Here is a 19,714-nt window from a genome sequence, read left to right on the forward strand (position 1 = left end):
TATCTATCTATCTATCTATCTATCTATCTATCTATCTATCTATCTATCTATCTATCTATCTATCTATCTATCTATCTATCTATCTATCTTAAAAACAAACTGGGAAGATAAAAAAAATGTAGTTCTTGTAGCTAAATAATGAATATTTATTACAACTATTTATTATATTATTACAGGTAATGCATGTGGTGGCTTACATGACACAGAATATTCCTGCACATTTTGAAAGTGATCAAATAAAGATACTCTAGTATATTACAATTTGATCTATTCTGCATCTAAACAAATTTTAAATCCTCAACTTTCAAATTGTTTTTCTTATTGTGTTGTGCCTTGTACGTGACACGGAACAGACAAATGTGACTTGGAAGATGAAAAATAACTACAAAATTGCTGTACACCTCTATAAGTTGTCTGTATTAGTGTGAAGTATGCGTCTCTAGACATGTATACACACAGCTTGCCACTCCCTAGAAAAAACCTTGGGAAACACATTTATTCATCAAAGCAGTCATACTCACCAACAACAGCAACTCATGACTCAAGTAAAATGATTCAAGAGAGCAGAAGGAGTGAGATGCTTGCAAGACATATCCTCAGTTCAACAAAAGAACATTTACAGACATACGTCGAAAACCCAGACTGTTTAACTTATGCTGTATTACTTTCATTAATCCCCAAACAACTTTTTCTTGTTTCCCCTCACCTGTCTCAGTTTCCTTATGAAAAGTGTGAGCAAAAGCCAGAAGAGAGTGGCCACCACACAGGTACAGGTGAGAGTGGGAATTTCCAAAAATGAAGCTTCTGAGGAACCTGTGAACACACACAAACCCACACTGTTGCAAAAACATTGCTTAAATTTTCCATTAGGTTGCATCTATTTATCGCACGTAGGCGATTTTGCAGTGAGCAGCGCAGGACTTTCAGTGTTGTTAGAAATCTGGAGAACTGCAGTTACTGTAAATATAAACTGAATTTGTCAGTGCAGCTCTGACATTAAAAATAGTTTTATTTCATATCAAAGTTTCAAACTGAGTGAATAAATCATTTCACATGGGCGCTTGATGTTTGGATTTTCCTTCCAGAATCACTGTGCGGCACTGTGTTTTCACCGTCACACCACGATCCAAAAACACAGCCATCCATCCTCCTCATTAAATCCAGAGTTTATTTTTTTCTCTTTTTTTAATGGGAGGATGAAGAAGTGCCCAACTCACTACAGCGGGAAGCCTCTCTGAGATGCAGGCCGGGCCCTTCCGGAGGAAATAAAAATGGGAGACAGCTTCCTTCCTGACTGATCAGAACACAACAACAACACGCACGCACGCACACACACACACACACACACACACACACACACACATATACACACCCTCCTCCTTCCAGACCTGGACAGGGAAGCGAGTCCGCCACTCCTGCCAGGGAACGTCACTCAAACAGGGGGGTAGCAGAACCACAGTGGTCCTGCCTGCTCTACTACCTCCGGACGTGTGTGTGTGTGTGTGTGGGTGTGTGAATGGGGGCATCTGAACAAAAGGCTGAGTGTGTTTATGTTCAGACGCACTTTGATCAATGTTTACTCAGAAATTGATAAACAGGTGTTCATCATCTTCCATTAATAGAACTGACACACACCTCCTCCGTGCATGAATACCACATAATACATAAAACAATGTGATCTAGTGAACTGTGCGTCTATACATCCAGACTATACATCTATTTACAGACATGGGAACAATGCACATCCACCAGTCTGAGGTAAAAGCCAATCAAAGGCTTGAAAACGCAGATACTCACTGTTGACCCATATATAGGCAGAACTCTCTGCAGATCCTCTCTCATTGGTGGCCTGGCAGGTATACAGACCCTGGTCCTCCACTGTGATTCGGTCAATATGGAGGGTGCCATCTTCTGCTGATATGACGATACCTGAAGATAGTGGTAAATAACTTTCAGACCCCAGGTTAGAGCAACACTTCACATGTTGAGGATCTTTTAGTTTACCTGATCCCTGCAGCAGAGAGCGTTCGTCTTTGTACCAGGTGATGGTTGGAGGTGGGACGCCTTGAGACGGACAGCTGAGGGTCACCGAGCTGCTGACGTTGACGGTGCAATCTGTCAAATTATTAAGCAGCACCGGAGGCTCCAGAACTAAAGAAACACACACACACACACATCCATTGGTTCTTTAAGTGTGAGTGTGTATTTATGCATTTTTTGTAACTTATCAGTTCTGTACAGTGCTTGTGGTTTACTTAAGTATTTACATTTTATGCCCCTTCACACGTCGACTCTACCACTACTGAATATAGAAATATTTACATTTGTACTCCACGACATTTGTTTGACATCAATGGTTAATTTGTTAAGATTTTAGAAAAGATTTGTTAATTAAAACTCAATGCATTTTGCAGAATATCTAAAGTATTAAGTAGTTTAAATAATCTCCACATTGGCCGTTGAAAGGTGTCATTCTGCATAATGAATCATTTTACATTTGATCCTGTAAATCTGCAGATTTTTTTTTGTCTATCTGGAGGCAGCCACAACCACTTGACGTATCGCCATCTTTTTATGTTAATATGGTGAAAAAACAACAACAAAAACAACAACAAAAAACTGCAAACACACTGGCTGCTAACTCTGTCTATTTGCTGTTTTCTAATGCTGAGCAGGTTGTGTTTCGTGGGGTTTTAGAGCTTTTCCTTGAAAACAGCTGCTTGTTGTGGCAGAAAACATTGATGAGAGCAGTAAAATTTAACCGAAATGGTAAAACTGAGGGCTGAAAAATATGTAAAAATGAGCTTAAAGTCACTAAAACTCTCTCATTGATAGCTACAGAGGCTGATGACCGTTCTCTGTTGGTTTGACACTATGCTGACCTTTCACTTTACAAAACAGAACAGTAAAAACAGCAGCAGTAGCCAGTGAGTGTTGAGAGAGCTGCTTAAATGACAATTCCGAATAAATATTTTGGACTTCATCTCAAGTAAATCTTTGACAAGATGACCTTGCTTTGAATATTTTTTACACTGGGCAGTTTGTGTTTTCTGTCACCACTGCAATTTACCTGAAAACTGTTTGTTGACATATTAGTCCCAGAACAGTCCTAGATATTTATAGTCGAAGTCACATTTGTGATGAAGTGAAACCAAGTGCTATTTTTTCCCACACTTTTCTGGACCTGTGCCACTCTTGGACAATAACTGCGTGCTGGTAGTGACACACGTGCAGAAAAGTGGCCTTGGCTTCAACCTGTGAGTCAGCTGGAGTTTGGGTCCTCTTGGGTTTTTTTACTCACCCGTAAAAAAAACAAAAAACCCTGCGATAGAAAGTCGACAGAGCAACAACAATGTAGTATTGCATCATGTGGACAGATTTTGGCCTATGAGTTCACACAATGAAGCTTCTCACACATTATAGTAACACTACAATACACACAGGCTATAATTAGCCCAGATGACTCTATGCTCCCTAAATCTTTTTAACCCCATGTTTCAATGTTTCCTCAATTTACCCCCTTTTCTGCCTCTCCAGCCCCCCTGCCCTTCTCTTTCTGGTCACCCTGTCTCTCTAGTAATTCCCGTGTGGAGATCCCGAGGGAGGAAGTTGACGCGTTGAGCCCTGATTGTATGGAGAACAGCCGTAAAAGACACGAAGAAAAGTCACTTAACCACGGCGACTGATTGTTGTTTCCCCTATCTTCCTCCTGGACAACAATTGATGATTGTCCGCGAGGGCCGGGGCCTGACAGTGTCTGATTGGCTGATTGTTCCTGCAGCCCTGTGCAGGGGCCTGTAAATGTGGCATTGTGGGAAGTGCCATTGTGTGCTCTTCCTCCAGACAAGAGCTCATTCCCACGTGAAAGAGGTGCTGAGCTGGAGCGCAAGAGCAAAGCTAGGGTGGGGCCCCAGGAAGTTGAGGGGACCCAATTCCCAAGCAGCAAGACCTCTGTGAAAGAGTGTGGGTGTTTGTTTGTATGTATGTGCAACATAAGTACACAGACACATCAAGAGGCAGTGAGTTTACACAGAGATCAGGGCGAGTTTGACTTAAAAAATGACTCATTAATGTCTTGAGGGAAGCTGAATGTGCATGTATGTCTACAGGCCCCCAAGAGCAAAACACTTGTGGTTCAAGGGCCCTTATTCAGCTTTATGTCACCTAAATCATTCTGCCCACTGGAGCTCTTTAAATACCTGCATAACATGATCTGTATGGAGGCAAATAACTTACACTCATACTGTGAGCAACTGAATACCCAACTAAGAAATTTCACTGCTCAGTACTTCAGGTTGAACTCAAGTGGAACTTCTGGTGCTGAAAAATAAAGCCAATGCCAAAGTGCCAAATACTGCAGTTCCTCAAATGACCACTTGAGGCAACTCAGTCCCCCCATAGACCGTCATGTTAAAATGCCAAACATCATAGAACATATAATCATGTTTTCATCCTGGTACAAAAAACTGTTTTGGTCTCTATAGATAATTTCTTTGCTCATGAAAACTGTATGAGACATTTTTTATAAAACTAATTTGTTGAAGTTGTACTAAAGTAAGGAAAACTTGGTTCAAGGTTCCACAAATTCAGATATCAATTAAAAAGACAATTATTTAGAAAAAATAAAATATTAGATGTTCAAGTTCACATTTATACACAAAATTGCGCTTAGGGTAGGTTAGTGAAATTCAGATACCAAAACATGGGTTCTAAACATTTAACATTTAGGCCTAGACAAGCCCCAAAGATAACAATAATAAAAGAAAATCAATGTTCATAAATTCCAAAATTGCTATTCGGTCAATAAATTTCAACCTTCTCAGTGTTGAAGATAAAGATAAAGAGAAGAACTTGAAGTTGAGATTACTCACTTGTAACCTCCACCTGTGTGTCCAGGTGTGTCTTCTGCCCGGTGACCAGGTGGCGGGCGGAGCATCTGTACGCCCCAGAGTCGTTGGCTGTCAGGTTGCTTAGCAACAGCACCAGTGAGTTGGAGAACTCCCCGAATGTGAGATGCTGATTATTCAAGGCGGGAACAAGGGTTTGAGCCTCCTCTGTGTCATTTACGTGTTGCCACCACAGCGCTGTATACAGGTACTTATTGGCTAAACAGGTGAGATGGAGGTCTCCTCCCTCTCTGGCCTCCTCCTGCTGGTTTACACTGAAGCCGCCTGGGACATCTGAGGGAAACACAGAGGGCACACAAAGATGGATTAACAGGAAAGAAGAGGTGAGGAGGGAAAGGGAGCATGAACAAAATACAACCCTTCACTGATCTCCTGTTTGAGATAAATCGGCCGTCTCAGTTTCAAGTCTGGATCCTGAAACCAGGAGAGCTGATTCCACCATCCTCCATTTCTGTAACCTTTGATGACAATGTTGAATGGCTATTGTGGGTAAAAGCAGCTAGTGGAATACAGTGAAAAGGCTTTTTATTTACTTTAGCCATTTGAAACTTCCCGTGGAAATGGCTTGAGAGTTTCCTGATGGCAGATAGTGTTTATCTTTCCCGAACACCCCAAGGCCTCCCGAAATAAAGCGGCCCTGCCAGTCCAAGGAAGTGCGCTGCACGGGGAAGTGGAACGATAAGATCCCCAGGTTCCTGTTTCGCTGTTGCTCACACACTAACAGCTCGACGCAGCCTGACACACAGACACAAATGTGTACACACTCAAAAAAGTTTAACCTGTATCACTTGTGACTAATCCAGCTCCACACTGTACACTAAACTGCAGTCTACGGCATGTACGTGGTGCACGTACACTGGTTTGTTCTGCCAAGCATTTCGACCTGCGTGATTTACTCCACATGCTTCGAGAGACTTGAACTGATTTTAGTTCACCTGATGTGTCACATAACATTTGGTTTGTTCCATATTTACGTGCAGAGATTTCTGCTCAGTTTCACTTCAGTTCTTGTATCTGGCACATGTGCAGTACTGTTCATTGAAGAACTAGAAAATCTATAATTAAGCACCACTGAATGCATTTAAAAAATATATATTATTCATACAAAATGTCAAATACTTTGAAAGAAACCAAAGTTAAGATGTGAAAAGTTTAATTTCTTAAATATAAAACTAAAAAAGAAGCAGCAGTATTATAATACACTTGTAACTTCACTCCAGCTCCTGGTCCGGAACCAGACTTCAGTTTGAGCTCAATTGCTTTTGAGCATCAAGGTCTCTCTTCTCAGTGATGTTGCTGCTGTATCCTTGCACGTCTTTAACACTTCTATTCTTCTCATGGTGAAATGACCTTAAGGATTGAACACATGCTTTATATAATTTATGTCCCAGTCATCTCTGCTCTTTTTTCACTCTTGATTTTTCTCCTGTTGAGTAAAGCGTCTGCCTTTACTTTATTTCTTTACCTCACATTTTACCTTTATCTTCCTTCCTGACATGTTCAGTGTTTAAATGGTTCTGCGGCTTCATGGCGCCTTTCACTCATATTGTTCATGAAAATCTGTACATTTGCACATAAGTACTGTACAATCTCTTCAGTTATTGGCAATGATGATGGAGGGAAAGATTATTTTGGTGATGTGGATCCATTAGTGAATGTATGAGTGTGCATGTTGTTCATGGATATGAAAGCAATTCACATCGCGCACTTTAAAGCATTTCACCACTGCAGGGTCTTATATCTGACTGGGTTACTAACAATCAGATATTAAAACTTTTTGCTAATTCTAGCAAATGTTTTCAGGTAATGTTTATATGTTTTTTTCTGTGTAGTTGATGTTTTGACCTCACAGTTGGAAAGCATCGAGCAGATCAGCTGATGCAGGCTCACAGTCATGCTTAGGATGGTGCAATAAAGAGAGAAAAGAGAAGATGACTGAAAAAAGATCGAAACTTGTTATTTTAAGTAAGATGACAGCTGAAAAAAAACCCCCAAGTGAACAAGTAAGAAAACCCCCACGATGACTGCCCTTATGTGGGATCACCTGTGATGTAGAAGTGGATGTCGAGCTGGTCTGCGCCTGCACAGTTGGAGGCGATGCAGCGATACACTCCAGACACAAAGGCCTCCGCTACAGTCAGGACCCCCACCGTCTATGGAGAACAAACATCCGCATGAAAAAAAAACGGCGCTTTGCACATTATGAAAAACACACATTCATAAGGCTCAGGCTCGTTACCTCTGCCACTGATGGCAGGAATCATATTTTCCATGGACCCACTGAGCAGACAATAGAGGCTGCTGAGCCAGACCTCCTGCCCACTTCCAGTTAAGTGGGGCAGGTCAATGCTCAAACTGTGTGTTAGTATTAATATCAGAGAGTATCCGTAAGTGTGTGTGTGTGTGTGCAGGGAGACGTTAGCGAAGAAAAGGAGCAAAAACTGATCTAATGAGTGAACCTGGAATGATTTTCTTAGTATTTAGTAAAGGAAAGTGTGCTCTCAGAAAAATAATCAGACAACTCTCTGGTTCTTTAAAGTGCTGAAAAACCTCTTTATTTAGAGGATGCTTCTTCTTGTACTTCATGTGGTTCATTAAAGTGCTAAAGATTCTTTATTTTTATAGATGTTATTTGGTTTGGTGGCTGGTAATGGCATACAATTATCATTTGGTCCATAAAACATCAGAAAACACAGAGAAATGCTCCTCACACTTTCCCAAATCACAAGTTGGCGTCTTTCCATTTGTTGTTCCATCTGATCAACAGTCCAGAACACAAAAAATTAAATGTATTATAGAGTGTCAGATTGTTAGATTTGAATTTATTGGACAGAAACTGCTTAAATGATTATAAAGTCCTCTTATCAAAATGGAACCAAATGGGTCCACAAGAAACTATCTATGAAATAGTTCCTTAAAGAATCCTTTGAAATATCATTTATGGTTTCTAAAGGAGTCATTTTTTGATGTTTCTTTGAGGGCTTTTTAAAGAGTCTCTTGCTCAAAGGGTCTTTTTTTGTAACTAAATATATATCATTGTAAAGAACCATTGTTTTGGTTCCAGTTAGCACATTTATTGTTCTGGGTGTACATTGAAGTTTCCTTGATGTCCTCTGTGGTGAGAGTTGTAAATGAGATTCAAACTCTCTTCAGATCAGTGCAATGAGACCAGCTAATAACTGCAATTAGGATCTTTATTCCATTACAAACTAACTAAAGAACATTTTTGTGTGTTTTAAATCTTATTTTCTCCACTAGGGTAACTAAAAGTCCTGCTTCTACCCAATCACAGCCCTTCTGTCAGTCACATTATGTGTTTCCGTGCTTTTCCTACCTTCTTCTTCCCCTGAAGCACTTCTTGTCTGTGAGTAACGCTCAGGATGCGATTGTGAGTCGACATGGGGGGGAGGCCCTCCGTCACTGGGCTCCACAGCGAGGAGGACGCTGGACAAACACACCTTAAAGGAGGAGGAGGAGGAGGAGGAAGAGGAGGATGAGGATAAGGACTCAGCTGTGTTGACACAAGTCATTCTGCCTCCAGGTGTTAGCGTGAGTGTGTTTTTCTCAGCTGTGCTCAGCAGGAGGAAGACCAGCACACCAGGGACACACCTTGATCGTCGCTGCTTGATGCTTCGCTGTGATTCACATTAAAACCCTCATCACCAACATATTTTTATCAATACAATCATGTCCTCTTTCCCTGTCCTGCAAGCTGACAATAGCGGATCTTTGGGGTGCTATGTAATGCTGGATTGTTCATCTATATAGAATGCAGAGGTGGTATTGTCATCCTGTCGATTAGTTTCCTCCCATTCTTAACAAATCATCCCACATTTCCAGGACAGGAGTTCCGGTCCCTCGGTGACTCTCACAAGTCTAAATCCATAGATTACACACCAGCAGAGCGGTGGGAACTGGAGCTTATGCAAGATGCTTTGTGGTTATTTACGCACATCTCTTAATGGTGAAAAACATCATCCAGAAGCTGGCGAGGGGCCCTAAAACCACATTGTTTGATCAATTAGTTTCAGATGAAGGAAAAGCTTCACTGAGGAGTGAAATCTGCATTCTGTGTCATCTACTTCTCCGTGCCTCATTACTGTTCTATAAAAATGATGACTGAATGATGAAAAGGCGGCTTAACTCACAGCCTTTTATTGTACAAACAGGCCAATATTTCAACACTGCTGTGACTTCAGTGTTGAAATATTAGTCTGTTTGCACAATAAAAGGCTAAATTAAGCAGTGTGCCCCAGCCTCTATATTTGTTCCATAATTTCCTGAGAATTGTCTGATTCAGCAGCAGTTTGCAGTAAGATGCGCACAGAACCCTTTTTAATTTGATTATTAAGATTCATTTGAAGTTTGCCATCAAATATGACGATAAATGTAATGTAAAGGAATACAGCTACAAGAAGAAATGAGTAACTGTGCTACGTTTTGGAACATCGTCCCAGATTTAACGCTGTTCATAAAAATAGATGTTTTTAGGTCAGCTGATGTTAATGACCAGAATAATTCATTCTTTCTTCTTCATTGTCCAATCAACAAATTTGTCCTTAGAATTTATTTAATGAGTTTTTGTTTGTTTGTTTGTTAAAAAAAAATGTATTTTGAAGAGCTTCCAGTTGGATTTTTATTGACAATCTTCATTGTTTTTTTTTTTTTTGTGTGTGTGTGTGTTTTTTTTTTCATTTTTTATCCAAGAGCTTAGGTAATACGTAATACTATCTTAATTAATTTATGCTTTTAAACCCAGCTGATTTAACAAATACATTCTCTTTAGAAACAATCGTCAACCCTCAAGCTGAATGGGCACAACCGCACGGTATGTGGACACAATATGTCTTGTTTCAAAAGTTAGAAAATCTTACTCAAAATCCCAACGCTATGCTAATAACCAAAAATACAACCTTGAAATCAGCCTTCCTCAACTGTCCATCATATTGCTTACTTCGTATGTTTAGATAAGCACAACCCTATCCAAAATCAGTCTAATATCTAGAGCTTGGTTTGACAGAGGAGGCATATCCATTGAGAAGTAGAGGGGGTTATAGCAAACATATCTGTAATGAGAGCACAGTAGAGACATTCTTTAGACAGCAGAGATTATAGCTGCAAAGATGTAACAGCATTAGAAGAGAGCTTTTATAAATATGGAAAAAAAAAAAAACAAGTTACTGTATAATCATTGTACTCGTGCTGCCTTGCAGTTTTTCTTCTGCATTCACAAAGTGAAGTCAGGATCCAGTTTAACTTTGTAAAAAATCACAGAGGTTTTAAGTTCTTATGGCAGCTGCTGTACTGGATGTAGATTTGGCCTTGAAAGTGGAAAAAACAAAATGCTGAATAACAAATTGCACAGTAACAGAAGATAGTGGAACCTTCAGCTCTTTTTGAATGATGGATATTCAAAAAAGGTGAGCCTGACAAACCTGATAAGTCACCTCTCTCATGTTTCATAGGTAAAATGTAGCAGCTAGTTAGTTTAGCTTAGCTGGTTCCATGGCAACAGATTTAGCTACTGGACAACATATAATTAATCTGTTTTCAGGACTTATGCTTTAATAAGATTTAAACACGCTGTTCATGTTTCAGTTTGACTGAGGTAATCATTTTAGGGTTGTGTAGCTCCATATTTCACATCCAGGAGAAATTTTGATCTTTTCATCTACAGCTCCATTAAACTCATTGACCACTCTACATACTGTACATCATATACCTGTTATTAGTTCATTCCAGCAACACTGGCCTCCACCCATCACATATTTATTCATCATCAGAATCTGCACAATTTACACTAAACCTTTGTTTCACTTTAAATACGCTCCTTTATACATATCTAAATGTGTGCATAGTCGTTCAAAAGTCATTTTCCTGTCTTTAACCTGTTGCTCTTGTTTGAATGCATGGATGTTTTGTACTTTGAGAGCAATGAGCAATGGAGTAAAAATTCCTAGCATTTACGTAAAACTTATTGTGTCTGTCTACCTACCTACCTATCTATTGAGCAAAGGAATGCACCTTCATTATTTAGACATTAGCCATCATCCTCCTTGTAAACTGTCATTTCCACTCTGTTCATTGATCCTCTGCCTGTTTATGGATGTGTCACCGCGTCTGTCTCTGTCTGTATCCTTGTCGTCATCCTTCTCTGTCTGTCCCGAGCTCCTCCCTGACTGTGGTTCCTCTCTGCTGCCTGATTACTCTTCCTCTTGGCATCGTGTGCGACGGCACAGCCGACCCACCCTGTGCATGACACTACAGGCCTGACACACACACATTCGCCAACATGCTGGGCAAATGCACGCATGCACATATCCACACCCACCAACCATCCAGACTCACATTGCACCAGCTCACACTCCCACGCTTCCCAGGAAAAGCCTTCTCACTCAAAGTCACCCTCACACACACCCACACCCACACAGATAAAATTAGTTGGATGGATGTGTGGACATAAAGGTGGTTAGACACAGAAAGCGAACACATGCATGCACAAACGTACCACATTCACGCAGTGTGTGCCTGCCAACAGGGTGAGCAGCAGCCGCCTGGAAATATGAATGAACTGTTCCAAGTTGTGTATCAGTGGGGGTCATCTCCTGCCTTTTCTTCCTGTCCTGTTTTGTTGCCTAAAATATACTTTTACCGCTGTCCCTGTCTGTTCCTGTCTCAACCCCCAAAAATAACCACAGAGCGTATACACCAATACACAAATATAAGCAAAGTTTAATGCAAAAAAAAAAAAAAAAAAACGAAACGAAAAAAAACAACAACTGATATAACACTTCAATACATCTTCATACAGAGTTGGCAAATATTGTCATTTGTCATATGTAAGTTAGTTGTATAAAATTATTAAATATTAGATTCATATATTACTCATAGAACATCTGTATACATGGAATGAATCACATTGGCAGACACCCGTAGAATGGGACACACACACACACACCAACATGCTCCTGCACTGACACACACACTGTCACACATGGACTTTACTCAAACACAGACTGCACTCACTCTCTTTAAAATGGCTTGTGGTATCACACATACATTTAGGTTTTAATTAACTTCCAATACAAAGACAACAGGGCTGTTATACTAACATCGTTTGACACACAAAGAAGACATTTTGACATGGGATGACAGTGGACAACACAGGATAGTCTCTGGTCTGCGCAGACTTCCTACATGGTAGGCGTCTGCTGACCGTCAGTCTTTTAATAGAGAACTGAAGGCATCCCATAGTGAACAACACAAAGCTTGTCCTCTCTCCTGTTTCGCCCGTCCATGGTAAGCACATTTGACCTTCTACCCGTGGCTAAAAATCGGAACAGAAACTCACAGCTTTTGTGGATGTCAGAATCAGATCAGGGCTTGGGACAAGCATGGTTCATGCACCCATTATAGTACCACTCTAGGACACAAAAAACAAGCAAAGCAGCTCCAGAAATGTGGCTGGTGGATGGATGGAATTGCACTTCTTCTGGCTCAAAATGTCTGTGACATGTAAAAAAAAAAGCATAAAACTACAGGACAGCCTGGTGTCGGGGAGGGCTTGAATTGGGAAAATGAAGGAAATAAATAAATAATCAGTAAAGCAGGTGTCCTTATATCCTTAGTGTTGTGGCGTATTTAACTCCCGGTTTCCTCCTGGTCCTCACTGCTCAGCAGTGGTCCAAGTCTCTTTCCTCACCCTTACAGTTTAGCAAGCATCAGGATCATCACTTAGGGTCAATGTTAATGTCACTGAGGGTTTCTGGCTGCTGTGGAGAGGCACTGATGAGTGTGTGGAGGTGGTGGCGATGGAGGGGAGGTGGGCTCCAAGGTGGGAGGCGATGGGGAGTTGTTCTTCTGCAGAGGTGGAGGATGCTGGTCTGGGGTGGAGGGCAGAGCTGGTGAGGGAAGGGGGTTGGAGAGGTATGTGTGGGGGGCAGCAGAGTTGGGGGAAGGGGTGTGGGGGTGCTCTCAAGAATAGATCAAGCTCTTGAGGAAGCGGACTGTGCCACGTTTGAAGACGAAGGGACAATCACGCCGCTGGGAAGCGTCTCGCGTCGGAGAGGAAGCCAAACAACGAGAGGAAAAGCTCTCTGATTTTCGCACAGGAAGCCCAGTGCGCCTCCTGCCCGGGCCAGATAAGAGCGCTGCGGTTCCCAGGGCCAGACCCAGGAGTGGACCCAGGACCCAGGCGCGAGGCCCCCATCAGCCTGGCCCAGCCTGGTCCACTGTCCCTGGGCCTCCTCCAGCACGCCGTCAGGCTTGTGGTGCAGCAGGGCTGCAAAGAACAAGGGCCTAGTGAGGATCCAACCAAAACTACCAGTCTAAAGAAACAGTACAGACACTGAAGTGGAACCAGAACAGAGCTTCACAAAGGACCATAACTCAGCCAGTTAAGAGGTCAAATGTAATCTGCTGGGACATTACTGTGCAATTAGACTTCACTCACTTCACCTTCACAGCCTGTAGATGTCTAACTGCTGTGTATATTGCTGTCTTCTGTCTGTTTTGTAAGAAATAATTGCCTTTTTGTTGCATTTTTAAAAAATGTTTACGCCTCATTGTTTCTGTTGTTAATGAGGCTGCAATGCATTTCCAGTTGACTCACATTTTAAGGGAATAACAATCAGTTAAAATCTAAATGTCAAACATAGATTAATCAAAATGACCATAAAATAAATTGGTTTTGGCACAGTTTCATGCATGTGCAGATTGCATGTGACATCTTACTGTGAAACAAGACAAAGATACTCTCATACATACATTCGTACAATGCAAATAAAAAAATAAAGAAATAAAAATGACCACATCTTCTATGTAAAGGTTTACATTTCTACAGGATAAAGAGTTTACGTCACTCAACCCAGATTTAGTCCTTAAGCACTGCTGGAGATTTAAAAAGATTTTCATGTACATTATGTAGATTAGTTCTGGCAAAGATGGATGGACCAAACCACATTAGAGGCACGTTGGCATGGCGCCACGTGAGACTGCCAGGGTTAAGGGTCAAGTACACCGATGATGTCAGTGTGTCTCGGAGGGGGAATAGAGTATGGGCGGCTGCTGTGGTGCTCTCAGGTAATACTTAACCTTTCTGACTTGGTCGTAAGGAACACAATAAGTGTGTGACCTCAGAGAGCAGCTCAATCAATGTTTCTGCCAAGAGCCTGCTCGAGCGCTCGTGTGTGTTTGACTTGACTCAGTGACCGTCTCTTGGCATTGACAAGTTGGGCCATTTCTCATGAGAACTTTGTATATAGAGTGTGTGTCAGATATAAGAGAAAGCATCACAGGATGCAGTGTGCAATCACAATAATAAACAGGCCTCTCACCCTGCGTCCTGGAACGGAAATTCATTAAATCATAGCGTTTGATTTGGAAACCAACGAATCGTGACTGAGAGCACGGAACTGGCCTCTATTGAAGTGTGTTTTTTTTTCTCTGTCCTTTCAAGTCTGAGATACACCGTGTACTGTGTCTGTGAATGCACCACTCACGCGCCACACACACACACACACACACATACACTCAGACACACACACACACACATACACTCAGACACACACACATAGGCTCCATATTCACATGCACTTAAACAAACATATGGAAAAGGACACATGGACAGTAAGAAAACAAAAATATGAAGAAAGAGCTGCACAAGCAAACAAACATATAAACACAGGTATAATGAAACACACATGCGCGCACATATACACACACTTACGTGGGTGCATGCACACAAACAAACACACACATTTTCACACATTCCCGCACATGAAAGGCCCCCAAAGGCATCTGTTCTGGTTACAAGAAGGAAGTTCTGTCTGAACACACGCTGGAATAGACAAAACATGTCTCGTTTTTCCAAAATCACACACACACCAATGAGTAACATAAAACAAACATCATTATTTGTGCTGTATGTGTGTGCAGCATTACAGCATCATTGTTATTTTTAGCCTCTCCGGCAGCATGTGAATGGAGTTCAGCACATTTAGCTGCTTTTGCATATTGCAGTTTAATAAGATACCAGATACTGAGTTGATTTAAAGTTCTACTGTGTCAGATAAAAACTCAGTATGGATCTTTGTTGTGCTTTTGATACATTATATGCATGTTAAGGAACAAGACACCTAAAGTGAAGCTTGTCATGGCAGCTGATTCTGTCTGAGGTGAAAAATAATATCAATTTGCAGGGAAATCTGCACACTACACTGCTTCTGGTCCTCTACTACTTACAGGCCTTTGGGCGGGCAGGGATGCCAGAGCCACTGGATGTGGGGAGGAGGGACTCCGTGGGATGTGCAGTGCAGGGCTTGTCTGCTGCCCCGCGGGACAGATCCGGGGTCCTGCAACGACACCGCTTTCTCCCCTATCTGTGGACTCACTGTGAGAAACAAACAGAAAGATGCAAGAACCAAGTTTAACCAGTGTAGGGGGAGATAGTCGGAACTGAAGAAGCTATCTGTTTTTTCTCACCATTGACCACAAGTGTGAGCGTGAGATTCTGGTAGAGTCCATATTCCTGGATTCGTACTAGGACAGTGTACGTCCCGGCATCCTCCTCTGCGACATCTCGGATAATCAGGGAAGTTCCATCCATGTGGTATCTGGAGCACTGCTCTGCTGCCACCTTGCCGTCCTTGAACCTTTTAGAGAAAAACAAAACAAATTTGAGCAAAGTTTTAAAAAGGAGAGTAAGAGGTTTGTGTGATTGCCTTTATAAATCCAAATTATAATGAGGGAAATTACATAATTGCTTTGGTAGATTCCATGACACAATCTGATGAGCTATGTATTGTTGCTAAAGAAAACATTACACCAACACCTTTCCAGAGAAATGAGGAAGGATGTCAGTAAGCTAAAATACATTTGCAGGCGTTTTTTTAATCATTATGAAAGGAAGGCGAGGCTTTGATGCCCAATCATGTGAGGCAAGGCAGGGAAGTGAACATTAAAAGGGAAACTCTGAACTCAAGACAGTTGGGTGATCTCTTACCAGATGACTTCAGGGACAGGAAATGCTCGTAGTTTGGGCGAGATTCTGTAAGATTTCTGTCCTGATTGTACCACCACCACAGATCCATTTCTGGGCTTCAGACGGATAAACGGACGATCTGAAATTGAAGAGGCACATTCACATGATCATGTAGGACAGCAGATGTAAATGACTGAGGTTGTAAAGAAAAAATGTTGGTGAAACACATGGAAAATATGAAACTCATCATAATATGAGGAAGCCTGTCTGCAGTGAGTGATCCGAATATATGACACATGAAATTTCAGTGGAAAACACTCACCATAGACGATAACAGTGACTTTCTGCTGTTTGCTTTGATCACCGCTGGTGACGCGGCATGTGTAGAGGCCTCGGTCGGAGCGGTGAAGCTTTGGGATGGTTAGAATACTGTAGAACAACATGTGAGTTTGGTGTCTCAGGAGCCTTTTGGAAGTGGAGCCGGCATTGTTACTCTGAAGGTTGAGAAGGAAGAAGAGCCACAGAATTAACACCGAAGGCTCACCTGTGTACCCTCAGAGTTTATTTTGAAAATCCAAGACCTGCTGAAATGTTTGACCTCCTGTGCAGCATACAGTGCCTTACTAGTGTAATGACACATGCTCTTTGAACAGTGGTGAAAGAAGTATTCAGATTCTTTACCTAAGCAAGATAATTGAACTAAAGTAAAAGAACAGAAGTATTAGCAGCAAAATATTAAAGTTAAAGGTCTTGTTTGGTCCCACTGACATCATTAATACTGAAGTGTGTCATCAGCATATTACTGTTGTAGCTGCAGCAGGTGGACTTTCAACAACTTTATATTGAAATACTTTATATAAAGTTTTTGATACACACAGCAAATAAATCTGAGATTTAGATTTAGATTTTGTTTCTTATAATAAAACCATATGAGAAGTCAAGAGGGAAATATCACTATTCGGTGGATCTGAAATGTGACCCCCAACAACACATTGCTTTTTGTAAGACATCTAGACAAAGAGATTGAAAACAACTGATTTAATATCCAACAATGTGTTGTATTTCAAAAACCTTATTATTTATGATCCTTTGTGTAAAAATCCTTATCTTTGAAGCAACTAGCAAAAAAAGCTTTAAAATAAATGTAGTGGAGTAGAAAGTGCATTATTTCTCTCTGAATTTGAACAAAATGGAAAAATAAAGTAGCATAAAATTGTGCGTAAGTAAGTTTTTTTTTTTCTTCTTTTCACTACTGTTTATAGACTAGTTCATATTTTTTACTTCAGAAATGTTGGCACAATTTTCGAATAAGACACACCTAAATGTTTTAAAAGATGTAGTTTTCTCTATTTAATAACCAAAACGTCCTTTAACATTGCAAAGGTTATTAATAAATAGATAATGGTAAAGATTCTCTGACATCTTTATTATGTAGAAGGAAAGTAGCCAAATTATCCATTAAAAGGGCTTCCTGATGGATTCGAGAGCTCAATATAAAGGTTTTTTTTTCCCCCACCACCTGCCGATGTAAATTTACTTACAGATGGTTTAAGTACTGATCCATAAAGCTTCATAAATTTGTCATAAATCTAACTAAAGCCATGAGGTACAACCACCTTCACAATGTACTTAAATGTGATTTAATTCATAGACTAAAAATCTAGAGGAGGGGATTGAACTTGTATGATCAGTGGAGGAAAGACAAGGTGTTGCTTTACTGACACTGTGCGCTATTTTGTGTGTTTTTCTTCTGGCAATTTTAATTTTTATTTCGAGAACATTGAAAAGTAGATAGATTTTGCTCTGCTTAAGTAAAAAAATTAAATGTGTGTGCTTGACATGTGTGTACATGTTTCTCAGTGGCACTTTGGCATCACCAGACAGGCATCTTTACCAGCCTGCCAGGTGACCATCACATCTCAGATCACAGCGGGTGAAGAGGTGTACTGTTCCTCTCAGACAGCAGAATGTAGCTGATGAATGCACTCCTGCTCAGTCTCTATCAAAGGTCATTTGTCATCTAAACCTGTGCTTCTCTGGTCTCCACAGACTTTAATGCAGGCCTGACCTTTCCAGGGTAGTCCCAGGTGATGTTGACTCTGGTGTTTAACTCGGCGGTGGCGGTGCAGTTCAAGACCAGCTTCTCTCCCTTCAGGGCCTGCATAGGTCCACTGCTGTTCAGATACACCTCTGTGATGTTGCTCACTGGGGGAAGAAGAAAAAAAAATACAGTAACATGTCAAAGAGGACCACGGAGACACATGCATGTTTAGGTGTGATGCTGCACGGACGGCACGCTTACCTGGTCTGTGCACAAAGTAAATACGTGACTTGTGTTTGGCCCCGTCGATGACGGTTTGGCAGTAGAAGAGGCCGATGTAGTAGAAAGTGGGAGTTCGGATGGTGAAGCCTCGTTTGCTGCTCCACATTATGTTCCTCTGGTCTGGACGCAGGCTGTTGCTGGGGAACTGTGGGAGAATCAAGGAGGGGAAACACCCATCACATGCTTTACTGTACCACAATCTGATTCACAGGTTCATCACACTTTTATCACATTGAGCAAATCTGACATCTCACGTACAAGATTAGAGAACAACTGAATCATGGCTAAAAATGAAAAGGTCACAGTGATTAATTTTGGATTTCATCACAAAAGCCGCAAATGGAATGTGGTCATACTGTGAGTGCAACATCCTGCAAAGATTTGAATAATTCGAAGAAGGAAACATTGGTATATGCCATTTAGATTAGATTTGTGATCAGGGAGAACATAAATCCAGAACAGCTACTGAAGGGCATTAAGAGGTCATGAATGACATCTTAAGTCCAAGTCTAATCATAAGTCTAATTTGGGACATTCAATGCCCAAACCAGTGTTGTAATGTTGCACATAGCTGAGACACACAGTCCCTTAAATGTGCTTGACTAACTAACAGTAACTAATCATTGATGTATGTTGCTGTCTTTTCTTTTGATGCTTTCAAACATGAGACGTAAATGTTGCTTTCCCAATTTGGGGACTCCTTTGAAAATGAGTCTACACATCTAAAGAGGCTTTTAAAAATTAATCTCAGCTCAAGCAGTTCAATAGTTCATGTTCAAACTAAAGTCATTTTGGTTTTGGGGTGACATGATAGTTGAGGGGTTTATGTGAACTCTGTGAGTGTGAACTCTCTCTGCATGGACTCCCTGCTAGCTTGAGCCTTTACTGCACATCATTAATCTGTTCTCTTTGCCCATATTTGCTGTCTCTCTTTAAATTTCATCTTTCAAGCCAGCTATTGATAGAGAAACACATGCAAAAATCTGTAAAAGTGCAACACAAGCTGGAGACTTAACATCAGCAAACTTAGTTTTGTTGAACCTGAGCAAAACTGCGTTGACTTAACTGCACCATTTGAGTTAAAATTCATCTGCACTGTTCACTTTGCAGATCCAGCTCAGGCTGCAGTGAGATAATCACACATCCTTTTGGGAATCTGTGCAATTTTTAGCCACATAAAAGCGCCCAGAAGACTGACCCTGACTGTGTTCTCACCGTGTTGCTTTTATAATTCCTGGTTGTCGTGGACTCCTGTGTAATTGTATAACCTTGTTGTTTTCTTGGAGGCCACTACAAGGAAATGTTTACTAGAATTTCTATGACACAGTGGAAGCCTCCCACCCTCTCTCAGGGGAACAGGTAGACTCCCCTCCACCCCCATCACACACACACTTTTCCCCCACTCCTGCACCCCCAGTGTGAACTGGCTGATATCCCCCCTCCCAGAGTGAGGTGACCCTCGGAGCTCTTCCTCCTCCCCTCTCAGTCAAAGTAGATACTTCC

General features: G+C 41.3%; 1 protein-coding gene across 2 annotated transcripts in view; it reads right to left on the minus strand.

The window, feature by feature from the left end:
- Positions 1–19,714, minus strand: part of LOC103362136 (vascular endothelial growth factor receptor 1-like) — a 31,843-nt gene that overhangs the window by 3,481 nt on the left and 8,648 nt on the right. Inside the window, exons 5-16 of one of the 2 annotated variants that reach the window (XM_008288408.1) lie at positions 18,191–18,356; positions 17,957–18,093; positions 16,211–16,382; positions 15,910–16,027; positions 15,390–15,559; positions 15,150–15,297; positions 8,242–8,365; positions 6,952–7,060; positions 4,872–5,180; positions 2,005–2,151; positions 1,798–1,929; positions 707–813 (exon numbers count right to left, since the gene is read on the minus strand). In XM_008288408.1, coding sequence (XP_008286630.1) covers positions 707–813; positions 1,798–1,929; positions 2,005–2,151; positions 4,872–5,180; positions 6,952–7,060; positions 8,242–8,365; positions 15,150–15,297; positions 15,390–15,559; positions 15,910–16,027; positions 16,211–16,382; positions 17,957–18,093; positions 18,191–18,356 — 1,839 coding nt within the window. Of the gene's footprint in view, positions 1–706; positions 814–1,797; positions 1,930–2,004; positions 2,152–4,871; positions 5,181–6,951; positions 7,061–8,241; positions 8,366–11,619; positions 13,189–15,149; positions 15,298–15,389; positions 15,560–15,909; positions 16,028–16,210; positions 16,383–17,956; positions 18,094–18,190; positions 18,357–19,714 lie in introns of those variants that run through there. The other variant, XM_008288409.1, reaches the window with a different exon arrangement.

The sequence above is a fragment of the Stegastes partitus genome, unplaced genomic scaffold (assembly GCF_000690725.1).
Source record: "Stegastes partitus isolate 25-593 unplaced genomic scaffold, Stegastes_partitus-1.0.2 Scaffold558, whole genome shotgun sequence".
Classification (NCBI taxonomy): domain Eukaryota; kingdom Metazoa; phylum Chordata; class Actinopteri; family Pomacentridae; genus Stegastes; species Stegastes partitus.